This window comes from Perna viridis, chromosome 4, assembly GCF_037379345.1.
Source record: "Perna viridis isolate PV_CMFRI_1.1 ecotype Kerala chromosome 4, ASM3737934v1, whole genome shotgun sequence".
NCBI lineage: Eukaryota > Metazoa > Mollusca > Bivalvia > Mytilida > Mytilidae > Perna > Perna viridis.
Genome location: NC_142448.1, coordinates 4385222 through 4400296, shown reverse-complemented (window position 1 = coordinate 4400296; position 15075 = coordinate 4385222). Strand labels below are relative to the sequence as shown.

The following is a 15075-nucleotide window of genomic DNA, read 5'->3' as shown; positions in this document are numbered from 1 at the left end:
GGTTATATCAAAATCTCAAAACTAAGAACCTTTAGCTCACGTGAGCCGCTAAAATTTAAATATCGGCGAAAAATACATGAAGAGCACAATTCAAAATAATCAGAATTCAAAGACATGATCAAAACGTGAAAAGACAGAAAACAGAGACAGTTGGAATTGAAGTTAAGAGAAAATGTTAAGACTTACAGAAAGTGTTGCATGGACTTGCTCATTTGGAACTTTGGAGCCCAAACATACATGTTGTTACAGTGATTCATAATAAACACAATAATTCATAGAACGTTAGAATTGTTCCTCATTAAAGGTATCCCACACTGTTACTTTGAAAATCAAAGGGATATTAAGAATGGATGTTGGTTTTGGCAATTGAAACCAACTTTTTAGTAGGTGAGTGTTTCAGGCACCACGGAGTCTCTGGTTAATAGTTTGGGTACACGAGATTCGAAATATATTTTAAAAGAGAATATAAGTCTGTTTCCTGCCACCTGGCTGACCAAATCTTTTTATCCCCAATTAAAACTTTTTTTTTCGATTGACATGCATATGATTTTTCTGACCAAGCCAAAAAAAAAAAACAAACAAACAAACAAACAAAAAAAACAAACAAACAAAATACTAGAAAATACTTAATGATACCCCTGCCTTCCTCCCTATAACGATATGGAATACCCCAAAAGTAACTTTAGCACAAAATAGAAGGTGCACAGTGGCATCATGAAGTAACTTTAGCACAAAATAGAAGGTGCACAGTGGCATCATAAAGTAACTTTAGCACAAAATAGAAGGTGCACACTGACATCATAAAGTAACTTGAGCATCAAATAGAAGGTGCACAGTGGCATCATAAAGTAACTTTAGCATCAAATAGAAGGTACACAGTGACACCATAAAGATTTTTTTTTCTGTAGTAGCCATTGTGTAAATGCAGTATTGAATATGGAAGTAGATCTGACGAGGGTGAAGAGAAGTCATATCAACTGACACAGTACATAAGGCACTCCATATTTGCTAATATCAATTAAATTCAAAACACCCACACACCCAACCACCCTCCACCCCCCAAAAAAAAATCGCTAAAAATGTTGGTATGCTTAGAAAATGTTTTGATATATAATTGCCAAGCACTTTTTAAGAAGTCCATATGATATTTACACTTTACGATAGGTTTCTGAAATTAGCGTTACAACTATATATAACTTCTTAACATTTCCGGTTTACGCATGGACACATTTTTTTTTCACAATTTAAGATATTTATGAGTGACAAGCATTTGGAGAGCAGTTTAGCGTGGCATGACGAAAACTTTTTTAACTTTCTGTTATACGATAGCGATACACAATGGTCTTTGTAAATAATGGATTAGTTTGGTAATAATTTATGTAGGATTTAAATTATATTCTTCCTTGTTCGTCTTAAATCGAATAACATAAATGACAGGATCAAATTCTCTACGACATCCTGGTTTCATATGACCCAAGATGGGTCGAGTGTTACTATCGACACTGACAAAGGTTCTACCTATTCTTAACTAAAGAAGTATCTTTTTTTCAGATGTCTTTATGGATAACGAGCATTGTCACTGGAATGTTGTTGTTTGAAGGTAATAAATCAATATATAGGATATTCCTTACTGAATTGTTTTCATTCATCATGTAAAATATGCATTAAACATAGCTCTGAAACTTTGCTATATATATCTTGATATGTCATTCAACCTACATTAAAAATATTTTCAAACTTCCATATTTCACAAAACAACAAAAGTGTAAACAACATTGAATTCCATAACATAATTGTCATTTTCTCAAATTTTGGTGAAGTATGATGGTTTATGCTGTGGTTCAGCTAAATACCAACATCACTAAACAATATTAAACTTTTCATTAAAATCAGATTATTATTTACATAATAAGTGGTTACTTGCCCTGCACTAAATATATAGGTTACAGAATATGTGCACCTACAAACAAAATTATGTCCTGTAAAGCTATAGATTTATTTAAAAAGGTTATGTTGTTTGCAAAATATATTAGTATTAACATATTTTATTAAACAATGTACCTTGCCTATGGGTAGATGACTGTATTAAGAAGTATTTAGCAAAGTTTCAAGGATTTACTCTACACATTAGTGAAATTGTAAATGAAAGTAATTTGTCAAGTAATGTCATAGATTTTGACTTTTGCGGAACATTAAAAAGAATATGTAGGATTTTTTTATTATCGGAATTTCTGAAGTCCTATCATAATTATAAAACAGGAATAATAACAACAAATATTTTATTGTCAATTCAAGTTTTACAAGGATATATTGTTTGAAATATTTTTTGCATATAACTACAGTATCGAAATTATATCAAAGACACAATAAAGTAACTTAACTAGCACAGTGATCTGTAGTTTCACCATGTGTTTTGGTGTATGATACTGGCAGCACAGTGATCTGTAGTTTCACCATGTGTTTTGGTGTATAATACTAACAACACAGTGATCTGTAGTTTCGCCATGTGTTTTGATGTATGATACTGACAGCACAATGATCTGTGGTTTCGCCATATGTTTTGGTGTATGATACTGACTGCACAGTGATCTATAGTTTCACCATGTGTTTTGGTGTATGATACTGACAGCACAGTGATCTATAGTTTCACCATGTGTTTTGATGCATGATACTGAGGCGAAAAATCTCAGAAAAATAACAAAGATAAATGTGAAAATAAAAATCTAGAAAAATAACAACAAAATATGTCACTTTTCCGGTTTACGCACGGACAGTTTTTTTTCACAATTTAAGATAACATTTGTATTTAATTTAATTTGTTTTTTTTTCTTTATAAAAACAAGCTGTTTATTAAAATGTTTAAATTGAACACTGAACAAAGTCATCCTCTGCTGACATAAGCCAATTAAATTTACACAGAGCAATTTTACGAATAATGAAGTCTTCAAAGAATATTTTCAGATTTTTTTTCAGTACCCAAATTGATGTAAAGGTCAATATTCTTGTATCTCAAAAGTCATCCTGTAATATAAAAAAATGAAGAAACTCGACATATATGGGAATTCTTACGTAGCTTAATGTTTGAACTGTTGAATTGATGAGTTAGGCTCAAGGAGGGTAATATCGGTCAACGTGCTTAAACAGGCATGTTCCCATTGAAGCCCCACTGAAGTCAGTTGCTGATTTTCTCGTCTTAATCAGGTCCGCAAGTCCTTAAATTAGGGTTAACTTCCGTTTTGGGTACGACCTATTATGTGGTATTTTAATACCAAATATAAAAAAAATAAAATGTTTTCTTAAGTTGCAGTCTTAATAAAAATCGGATGAGCTATTGTCATAACTTGGCGTTCGTTTTCCGAACATTTCTCCTCTGACAATACTTGATCGATTAGGTCCAAACTTGGTATGAATGTTCCTTGGGGTGTCCTTCAAAGAACTGGTGTTAGGATCTTTTGATCCATCAAAAACATGGAAATAGTACCTATGGGTTAGGCTGAAGTTTTTTCGCATTTATCTCCAAATCCATAAGGTAAAGCCAAATTCTGACTTGGGTAAAGTATTCAGCATGGTGAGATCTATCTCCGGTCAAATTTTCGTTTTAATATGTTAAGTCATGTTGGAGTTCTTGCCCTTTTTCGGCGTTTGATCCATATTTTTTTTATTTTATTTCTTTCAAATACAAGTATCTTCTCTTCTGAAAATACCTGACCAATCGGAATCAAACTTAGTATGAATGTTCCTTAGGGTATACTGTAAAGATATGATGTGGGGATTTTTGATCCGTCGAAAACATGGCCGCTGTTACTAAAAATAGAACAAAGAGGTCAGTCAGAAGTGTTTCTCATACATCCCCAAAACCGTTTGGTTTAGCCAAATTCTTTCAGTTGCGGAAATGATCCTTATTATAAGGCCTACTAAAGTCTACAATGATCAATGTTGTCGGAGGACTCCTTGTGAGTTATTGTCCTTGGAAGGTTAAAAATGACGTATTTTTTTAGTTTTCAGCCAATATCTTGAAAACTATGAAAGATAGAAAGAAACACTTAATTGCTAAATTATCCTTATGATAAGCCCCATAACGACTCCTTGTTAGAGTTATTGCCCTTGGAAGTCGAAAAATGATGTTTTAGCTGTTTTCAGCCAATATCTTGAAAACTTTAATAGATGGATAGAAACTTTCACTTGATGAAATAACCCTTATGATAAGTCTGACCAAAGTATTCCTTGAGTCAAAATTGTTGGACCACTCCTTATAAGAGTTTTTTTTTTTCATTGTAAAGCGAAATTTTAATCAGGTAAGCGTTCAGGCTCCTGGGAGCCTCTTGTCTTGAGAATCTATTACTGACTCAAAACCAGTCTTAGTTTATCATTCTGGGATAAAATTATGTAGAAATTGTATGGCTTTGGCGCTTTCCGCGAGTTCCTTCTTGATTTGGTTGAATTTTGTGGTAGAATATCATAGCAGATTTGAATAGAGGAAAGACTATCGTTACGTGAAAAATATAGCATACACTATTTGTTTGGCAGGCTTTTCTAAAACATAAATCATTCCTACTATAGGCAGTGTCTAAATTTATATGGATTGGTAGTTGATATAAAATATTGGTAATCAGTGCGAATATTTGTCTACTTTTCATTGGCTTTTGCAAGGGAGTTTATTTTCATTTTCATCATTTCAAAAGGTACAGACCCACGTAAAATACAATATTTCGAGGCCCGCAACTTTTTAGATATTTGAAACAAAAAACGTGCCTTCTTTGGAAAATATACTTCAAGTAAAGTTAATATTCACAGTTTGAACAAAAATATGACATTTTCAAACATTCATATTTTTAATTAATAAAAAAACCCATAAAATCTCAATTTTATGATTTGTACCCAATCTCTTTTGAAAAAAAAAAACAGTTTTCAGTTTGCTTAAATTACATTACGTGTTTTGTCTTGGACTTCATCCACCTTCCCTTTTAAAGGGTAGATTTTATTTCTACGGTGGAATTAACGTACTTTCTTTGCAGACAACACCATTTAATTCAAATTATTTTTCTTTTCTTTTTAGCGGGGGTGGCAGCAATGGAGTACAAAAGAGTATGTTATTTTACTAACTGGGCACAATATAGAAATGGAATTGCTAAATTCATGGCTGATAAAGTCGACCCATTTCTATGTACCCATGTTATTTATGCATTTGCAAAGGTTGTAGGAAATACCATTGAACCCTACGAATGGAACGACATTAATGAATGGGGTAAGTAAGATTTTAACAGACGGCGTTTAAAGTTAGAAGTGTGATAAACCAGCGTCTTTTTACGAAAAATGTATTTTACATATGAGCTGAAAATTATGCATATGTATATTATAATAATGAATTTAGGCTTGGTCTAGCTGCACAAAAATGATACATATGAACAACAATTTGTAGATATCAACATATAATGATGTTGGATGGGCTGTAGGATATATGCAATGCATTTCGGTCCTATATTAAAACCTTTCTGTTTATGCTTTGTTTAATGCCGCAAATGATCAACGATTGGCGAAATAAAATATTTCAGGTCCGGGACAGTACGATATGATACGGAAAGTCCGGGGTAAAAACCCGAGTTTGAAAATCTTGTTAGCCATTGGTGGTTGGAACCATGGAAGTCAGCCATTCACTGAGATGGTTAAGACACAAGAAAGTATTGACGAGTTTGCTAACAATTCTCTACACTTTCTGAGGACCAACAGTTTTGATGGTCTAGATTTAGACTGGGAATATCCAGCTAATAGAGGCAGTCCCCCAGAAGACAAAGAGAGATTTACGACTCTTTGTAAGGTAAGATTTTTCAAAGGTCATATTGTGTTCAATTAACAGTCTGAATCATCAAAAATCCCAATCGCCTTTGACCGACGGTAACAGACTACAGACAACTCAACGCAGGTCATGAGTACAATCCGTGCGAGACCCAAATGGATAGTTAATCAAGGACGTTAAAAACCGATGTCATACAGGAGTAAAGAGATTGGGTGTACACTGAACACAAGAAGTGACAAATAAAAGGATGTAGGACTTTCCCGAAGATCAGATACAATGATCATGATGATGGTTTTGTTTACAAAGACATTTACTAATGTTTACAGAGAGATAAGATTATGTTGGTTTCAAATGCTGTATTAAGATTAATTTGTTGTTTTCAATGAAATTAGTTATCGGTCTTAATGATGTTGTTTGTTTGAATCAGTATCATGTACGACCTTAAAAAGAATACACACAACGTATACAAATGGAAAAGAAATGTACATCTAGAATGCTTTTATCAAGAACTAAGCATGAGATATGTACAACAAATATGTATTTTGTTTCCTCTGTTCCAAGGAACTCGTATTACATGTCTTCCGCATTTTTTAATGACGTTGCTGGAAAATTCATAATTTGTACAACTTAATGGTTTTTTTTCCTTCTTAAATTAAAGTTTCAACGTTCTCTCATTTGCATGACATGTTTCTGTTATATTATTAATGTTTCCCAACATGTTGAAAAGTTATAAATATTATTAAAGATGATAAATCACACTTCTACCCTCGACTGCAACACTGTTCTGATCGTGCAGTTTTTTCCAGACTCTCCGTTCAAAATTTGATAACGAAGTTTTGACTCCTGGAAAGACCCGACTGTTGTTGACTGCAGCAGTGGCTGCTGGACAATCTACAGTAGAGACGGCGTATGAAATAAACAAAATATCATTGTAAGTTCTCATACATCATAAAAGGTTGTGCGTTGGTGTGCTAGTGTGTATAGTGTTTATATATTTTGTGTGTGTACCTGCGTCCGTGCGTGTTTTAAATGCTGATGTTGATTTAGCGGAAGAGTAATCTAGGGAACCAAGATTCTAGCAGAAATCAAAAGAATGTAATCTACGAACAAATACCAGACATGGAAAACAAACACGCACAACAAAGAACATAAAAGAACCAAAAAAATACAAAGCAACAAACGTAAGTGAACAACTCCACTAAAAACTGGGGCATGGACCAGGTGCACGGTATAGTAGGCGTCCTCTGCTTTTACTAGAAGCATCCACCTAGCTGCTCATAAAGGTCAAATCCGGGGTAGATGACACGTTTAACAAATCGGTTCTTATGGTGCAAATGGGTACACCTTAACGATCCAAAAGTTCATAATGACGACCATAAAACTTCTGAAGTGATGACTTTAATCTTGTAGCAACATAATCCTGTTCCATAAGCCTAGTTAAAAGAACTCTAGCGCTGTACAATAAGTCTGCATAGTTACGACTAAATACACAAGTGCTGAAGAGATGTTGCCACTGATGAAAGGAAAGTTGACAATACGGAACGAAAAGTCATAGCGTTTGTCGTATAGTTTGGTCGACATTTTTTTACCACCAATCTGTAAGTGTAGTTCAAGATATGAGACTGACTTCACGGTGTCTGTAGTGATCTTTGGGTTAGTTGCGATGTATAAAATCCCCGAAACTAGGATTGTTTAACAATAATGCGTCATCTATATTGCGGAAACTGAGATCAGTTGAAATCTGTCGTTATGGCATGATCCAGAAAATACAGATTTTTCCTTTCCACATAGCCAGCTACATGAACCAATGGAATAACATCAAGGAGAAGTTGGATAAAAAATAATTCAAAACAATGAAAATTGTTGTTCTTGTACAGTGGCTAAGTTCGAAAAAAAAATCAGAGAAGAGACATTTTTATGTTTATTTAAATACTATTTATTAACGAACATGATTTTATTTTCAGGTATTTAGATTTCATCAATTTGATGGCCTACGACCTGTTCAGTGATTACAACACTATTACTCAACACAACAGTCCATTGTACAAGTCGCTTGCTCCTAATACTGCATTCAATGTGGTAAGTAAACAGTTGCTGTGTAAACCCCTCTCTCTTTATTTCCCATTTTATATGGTGAGTAAACAGTCCATTGAACAAGTCATTGGCTCTTTATTCTGTATTTAATGTGGTAAGTACACGGAAACAGTCCGCTATGCCCTCGCTTTAAGTAATAAGTAAAATTCATTGTGCAAGCCAACGCTCTTTATTTCATGTTTAACAGTCTACTGTACAAGCCCTATAATTAATGTGGTAAGCAAATAGCTGTACAAGTCCAAATGGTATATAATGTTGTCCATGTATATATAAAGTCGTTCAATACAACAGTCTATTGTTACATTTCCCTCGTCCTAATACTCGTTCAATACAACAGTCCATTGTTACATTACCCTCGTCCTTCCATTCTGTGTTCTCACTCTTCCTCTGAATGCAGCTTAAATTGTGGAAAATCAGCATTCCTCTATAGAATTGCCTCGCTCCAAGTACCCTATACAAGTTTCTCCCTATGGCTTAAAATTCCCTCGATCTTAGTACTGATCGATGTTGTAAGCATGCACATCCTGTATAAGTCTTGATCATAAATAACTCGGCTTTAGTTGTGGCAAGTGAATAGTCATCCGATGTAAATAATCTGATAGAAATACGGGACCAAAAAAAAATATTTGAATTGTGTCGATTTTTTTTTGTATTCTGAAACTTGCTTCCATGTTTAAGATTTTTTAAATTTTAAATCCTATTTTCATAATGTTTCCCAGCAGAGAGGTCCAAAATGTCTAGAGTTAAACTTTTGTTTTATTATAACAAAATAATCATTTTGGGGGTTCTTTGGTATGTTGAATGTAACCTTGTATTAAATTAATCACACAGTATTTATTTTTTCAGGATTTCGCTGTTCGGCTTTGGTTGAATGGGGGTTGTCCCGCTCAAAAACTTATTCTTGGTATGGCACAGTACGGAAGGTCATACAAACTACAAACACCATCTGAGCACGGTCTCGGTGCCTCTACTAATGGACCGGGAACTGCCGGTACATACACGAGAGAAAATGGTTTCTTGTCTTACTATGAGGTAGGTGAAGAAACAAATCCGTCAACTTAAGGCGGATGACATATAATAATGCAATTTACTCTCGTTAAAGCATCTGGTGTTGTACTGACGCACGTGGCCAGACCAGGGGTCATCAGCAACTTCTACGGAATATCCAGTTCCATTTCGATCACTTTTTTCTTTTCTTACTTTTATATGTTTTATTCATAATTCATTTTCCTTTGTATATGTTTAAGGTCTGTGACAAGATTCAAAATAGCGGTTGGTCAGAGAAATGGCTGGAGGATCAGAAGGTTCCGTATGCTTTCTATGGAGATCAGTGGGTGGGGTATGATAACATCAGGAGTATTGAAATCAAGGTATGATTATGCTCTCTCCTCTATATATTCAGTTAATGCTGCCATACTGGGTTTTAAGTATCATTCTTGTAAATTTAATTACATATACCATAGAGAAAGTACAAAATGTAATGACTATTTCGTACAAATATCTAATTGATGAATTGAAATACAACACTGTTAAGCAATCGGAACTACTTCGACTTTCTTTTTTATACAGCGAGAAAAGCTATTTTTAGTGTAACAGAATTGGTCAAGTGGTTCCGAATGAATTGCTAGGCGAATTATTTTTCAATTCCAACAGCATGGACATCTTTTGGAGTTGAATAGATCTAGGAGTTAAATATAGAAGGATTCGCATCTCGTAAATTATCGCAATATCTCGCGTGGCGAGATTTCAGTATACTAGCCAAACATGTAGCTACTTGCTGCCTATACAGTCAAAGTTAGGTCATAAAAAACATTGTGTCACAAAAGCAGGGGAAGCTACAGATATAAACATCTATATATAAACACCGTCAGACATTTTTTCATCTATTAACAACAAATTTCATGATGATCGTTTGGGTTTTGAAGAAAGAGTTAGAACTTTAATTTAGGTGGGAATGCCTTTCTCGAGGGCGTGACTCCGGCCGCCATTTTTTTTATATCAACGATTGGTGGAATAAAAACATTGATATCATGCAAGAACGGGAGGCTACAGCTACAAAATTTCTTATATACACCCTCGGACCATTTCTGATCAATTTGAAACAAATTTTATGATGATAGATCGGGTTTTGAAGAAGGGGTTTAAATTTAAATGAGTAGGGTAAGCGCCCTCGAAGGCGGGCTACGCAGTCAGAAGTCAAGACAAAGGCTTGTGTAAAGTTTATTAAACGTTGATCTCGCAAATGCAGGGAAAGTTACAACTACCAAACTCCTTGTATACACTCTCACACTATTTCTGATCATTTTTTAACAAATTTCATGACGATTGTTCGGGTATGGAAAAAGGAGTTTGAATTTTTAATGAGGAGGGAAGTACGCCTTCGAAGGTGGCGCCAGGTTGCAAATTTGATAAGAGAATAAGTTTTCGAATGTCGAGGTATTGATCAAATCAAAACATTGAAAAAGTCTGGAGGCAACTTGAGTTGGAATATTTTATTTTGTTTTTCAAACCATATGGGTCAGAATACCTACATTTATCATGATGAAATGTTGAAGCGATGGAAATCGTCCGCCATCACCAGAGTACGCTCAGCATCGACGAAATGCATCTTGGGTAATCGCGCTGTTTATCGCCCCACGCAACATATTTATTATAGTACTATGTAAAATTGCGCGAGATTCCAATCCTTGCTATATATAAATCCTTGAATAGATTAAGTGCACAGTTACAAACATTTTTCTTTTCAACTGTCATGTAAAATGTATATATAGATGCTTTAGATGATGGTGATTCTTAGCAGCGTGTTGTTGTTGCCTAGTGCGAACGAGATACCCCCGCTAAGTGTTGTGAAATCATTCAGACAATAAGAACTTATTAATATTGCTGTCGTTGCTATCAAATGTGGTCGTCGATCTTTGGTGTGTCATATTTCTAACATGTGAAGGACAGTAAGAACATCACTGTGGCGAAGAAAATTTAAATGACCATTCATTGTAGAATGTCAAAGTCGCACTTTTTCATGCATTTTATTTCAAATTATTTCAGTCCAAGTATATCATACAAAAGGGCCTGGGCGGAGGAATGTTCTGGGCTGTTGACCTTGATGATTTCCATGGTAATTGTGGACATGGCAAAAATCCGCTCATGACTACAATGAAAAATGTATTCAATGGGGCACCCCCTCCAACATTTTCACCGCTACCATCTACTTTGTCTAGTGGAAACTCGGGTTCTGGTGACGGTACTGGTAGTACAAGCTCGACTGGATTGACAAGTAAGGGCCCAGGAAGCGGCTCTACAGGAGGAGATAACTCAGGAGATGGTTCGTCAGGAAACCCTAATGGTAATCTCCCTGCCAAACAAGGTACTAGTGTTGTAGTTTATATCTGAACACTTCTGCTGCTGTAATTAATGAAAACATCACGTATATAACGAATGTTTGCTTTATGGAGAATAAGCTTATGTTTCTACTTTTTTTGTTATTTCAGTCCAATAATAGGTGATCACTAGCATCTACAAATATGCAGATGTACTTTTACAATGAAACAAGCTAACACACATCCTATCTTAAATATTTTATCAACTTTACATTTATATCCCTAAAACAATATAGAATGTGAAAAATTAAGTTCAGCATTTCATTGAACAAACAGTAAACCATGGATTTTTTTTGCAACGATGTTCTTGTTCCTAATAGCATGACATAACTGACAATTACTTTAAATTTCTTTTGTCAAACGTGTGCGCATACTTTGTTTACTGATATTTAAAGGACAAAGTCGGAATATCCAAGTGTTAAATGTGTGGGAATCAGTTGATAAAAAGACAGCTAGGTTCCACGAAGTACTCAAAAAACCAAACTAGAAACAATTAAGTACTCACAAAAACTATAAAGAAGTAACAAAACTGTTCATTTATTTGAGACAATTAAACGATTTTCTGGTCAAACCTTAATCTTTCTTTATAAATAAATCGAAAGTGTTCCATTCTTTGACAAAATGTTGATTACTTGGATATGTTATGATTTTATAAGGTGAATAAGGATGAATATACAACTTTACTTAGTCATTTTGTAAGTTAGTCGATGACATACTTGTCTTTATATTCACAGCTCTTGGAATTGAATGTAGCAATGATGCCAGTGTTGTAGGGGCAGTTCTTGGAATATTTCTAACTATTGCTCTCGCTACCATTATTGCATTGATACTTTATATACTAATGTTGAAAGGATATGACTTACCGAATTTTTTTCAACGAAAAGACAAATCACAGGACAGAAAGCGGCCGATGCCATTTACGGATATAACTAGACAGTCTTCTCCAAATAGAATGGGATCCTTTGATGATGGAGGATTCAATTCTACAACATACACCAAAGAAAATCGTTTCCATGACAATTCTCATTTACCAGCACCGCCTGTAGTTCCACCTCCTCGATTCCCGCCATTAAACGACCATGCTACAGACTATTGCTCCGATAGTAACATTAGGGTCTTTGAGAATCCATCAAATAACAGCGATGAATATTCTGATGTCTCTAAAGATCCTACATATAGCAATATGGCTACCGATCCAACTGTACTATCAAAATCTGGCAGACTTGGAACGGCTACTAACGTATGACCTGAAACAGCTACCTATCACCTATAGAAACAATTCATCTATGACGTAATTTAGTTTCCTGGGAAATTTCTTGCTCAATCTACCAACTTATAAATAAGATGATGCTCAATTTTGAGATATACAGACAAACCAACATTGAGACAGAATGTTGAAAAAGATAATTTACACTTGTGTTACTGCATTAATTACTTATAAACTTTGGCAAATTATGGCGTTGCATGATGCTGGATTAAAGACAGGCTTGGTGTAAAGATTAAATACGAAAAACAAACTTAATTATACATGTATTCGTATTAAGACTGGTAATTGGGTGTTTTTTTTTGTTAAAAAAAGATAGGGTGTACTGGCACATTATTTGAAATGAAAGTATAGCTTATGAATATCGAGGAAATGAAGGTTGCTACCAAGTTCATGAACTTTAGTGTTGAAATGTGTAATGTGAAAGGATATAGATTGTTTGTTATATTTGTGGTCCAAGACTCGTGAATCGATACCTTTTCAGCTTTCATTGCCCCAATTATTCAACTGAGCTTACGCCAACACTTAGTGTTCGTCGTCTGTTGTCGTTCGTGAGTTTTATTTTCACGAACAGGTGTCAACCATCCCTATGATAGACATGACGTTTATATTAAAATGCTTCATAATTTGCGTTAAATAAGCCCGGAAACAGTTATGGAATTCGCTCATATTTATAGTACTTCATCATCAGCTGTTCCTGCGTGTCCTTCGTTGAATGATGTGTCGACAACTGTTGTTTTATCTTAAAAAGGAACATTTCGTATTTTTAAAGTTTTTGATGAAATTGATCCCCAATCATTTAAGTCGAGTGTTTTATATAAATGTGCAAGAATAACCTGTGCGTCAATTTTCTCGGAAATTACTTCTTTGAAGATTTGGTTACATTGTTTCATGGTACCAGGTACGCGTCATGACATCGTCATATGGTAGTACATGTACCATTCATTTTTTTTAAATTGTCATTCGGTACAGATCTAGACCATGAAACTTTACACTATAGCTAATGATATAAAAAAACTATTGTATATAATACAATTATACATATATATATATATTTGTTATTAAGGACTTTATCAAACATTGGTATTGTATCTTTATGTAACTTTTAATGGACTTAGCTCATTAATTGTTTAAACACGCATTTCATTTTAATGTTGGTGTTAATCGGAATGATTATACCTGATCCTGAACATGTGCTCTATATTAAAAACTCGGGTATATCTTGATCACATACGAAATGCATGACATAAGATTCTACATTCTGTCGAATAGACTAAGGATTGTTATCAAGTTACAGACCAGTAAATATTGTAAACTTACCAGTAAAAGTTGGTGATGTAAATTAGAACCAGGTTTATGTTCATTGTCTGAGGGTTTTGTATTATGCACGAGAGACTTGATCGGCATTCTGTAAATGTGCATTCCATACTGATACAAGTATTGGCTAAAAAAGATATTTAATGAAGAATATTTTTGATTTAGTGTTAATAATTTTAATATCCCTGGTTCCGTCTATATCTTGTAGCTATTCAATATAATGTGCCTAGGACCGTCTAGTAGGGTATCCTTATTCTGTCATCTCCAGCTTATATTTCTATAGTGAAGTGTAGCGACTGTAGAAAAAATAATCATATTTACATTGCCACGTATGTTTGCAAATTTTTATATTTATCATGTTATACATTTCATAAAAGAATTTTAAATTCAGTCATTGTTCATTTACTCAATACTGGAAGCAGAAGACCATTTTACCGACTTTTTTTCATGTTTAAAAGGATTTTTATATACGGGAGTACCCCGTCTTTTAAAACATACGAATATCCGTCTGTGGGGTTAAACTAGTACCACACATTTTAATGTAAGATAAAAAATGAACTGAAACAACAATTCATCTATGACGTATTTTAGTTTCCTGGGAAATTTCTTGCTCAATCTATCAACTTATAAATAAGATGATGCTCAATTTTGAGATATACATACAAACCAGCATTGAGACAGAATGTTGAAAAAGATAATTTACACTTGTATTACTGCATTAATTACTTATAAACTTAATACGAATATCCGTCTGTCCGCACATGTCACTCCTTAACTTAGTTTTTTTTTTAATTACACCAACCTAAATGTATAATTAAATTCATTCTACAAAAAAATTACGGTCGGTTTTAATGGTGATGCGCCCTGCTGGTGGCAGCATCCGTAGACATTTGTTTTCCTTGTGTCCAGACAGTAACTTGAGTGTAATAGAAAACAGAACGGATAGAGTGAAATGTTACCAATGCACCAGCGTATAACCCCTAAATACAAAATAGCAAATACATTCAGAGATCACCAAAAGGTTTTCAATAATTGCAAACACACCTTTCAGTAAATTCTGAAATCTTTGACAACAAAACTGATAAAATCCATGGTAACTCTTCAAAATAAATAATTTAACGACACTTTTGTGACCAACACATGACTGTTGAGAGCCGAATTAAATCTGCTGTGGGGTTAAACTAATACCACACCTTTTAATGTAAGATCAAAAATGAACTGAAACAACA

The 15075-nt window shown here is 34.3% G+C and overlaps 1 protein-coding gene across 3 annotated transcripts in view; it reads left to right on the top strand.

Annotated features, from left to right (window-relative positions):
* The window catches only part of LOC148618504 (chitinase-3-like protein 1), a 30647-nt gene extending 16411 nt beyond the window's left edge, over positions 1 to 14236 (top strand). For 2 of the 3 annotated variants that reach the window (XM_088577519.1, XM_088577522.1), the window contains exons 2-10: positions 1552 to 1600; positions 5057 to 5245; positions 5553 to 5815; positions 6601 to 6725; positions 7759 to 7873; positions 8735 to 8920; positions 9136 to 9258; positions 10934 to 11252; positions 12000 to 14236. In XM_088577519.1, the coding sequence (XP_088433645.1) occupies positions 1552 to 1600; positions 5057 to 5245; positions 5553 to 5815; positions 6601 to 6725; positions 7759 to 7873; positions 8735 to 8920; positions 9136 to 9258; positions 10934 to 11252; positions 12000 to 12511 (1881 nt within the window). In that variant the 3' untranslated portion in view covers positions 12512 to 14236. Of the gene's footprint in view, positions 1 to 1204; positions 1368 to 1551; positions 1601 to 5056; positions 5246 to 5552; positions 5816 to 6600; positions 6726 to 7758; positions 7874 to 8734; positions 8921 to 9135; positions 9259 to 10933; positions 11253 to 11999 lie in introns of those variants that run through there. The other variant, XM_088577521.1, reaches the window with a different exon arrangement.
* Positions 14237 to 15075: the final 839 nt, after the last annotated feature.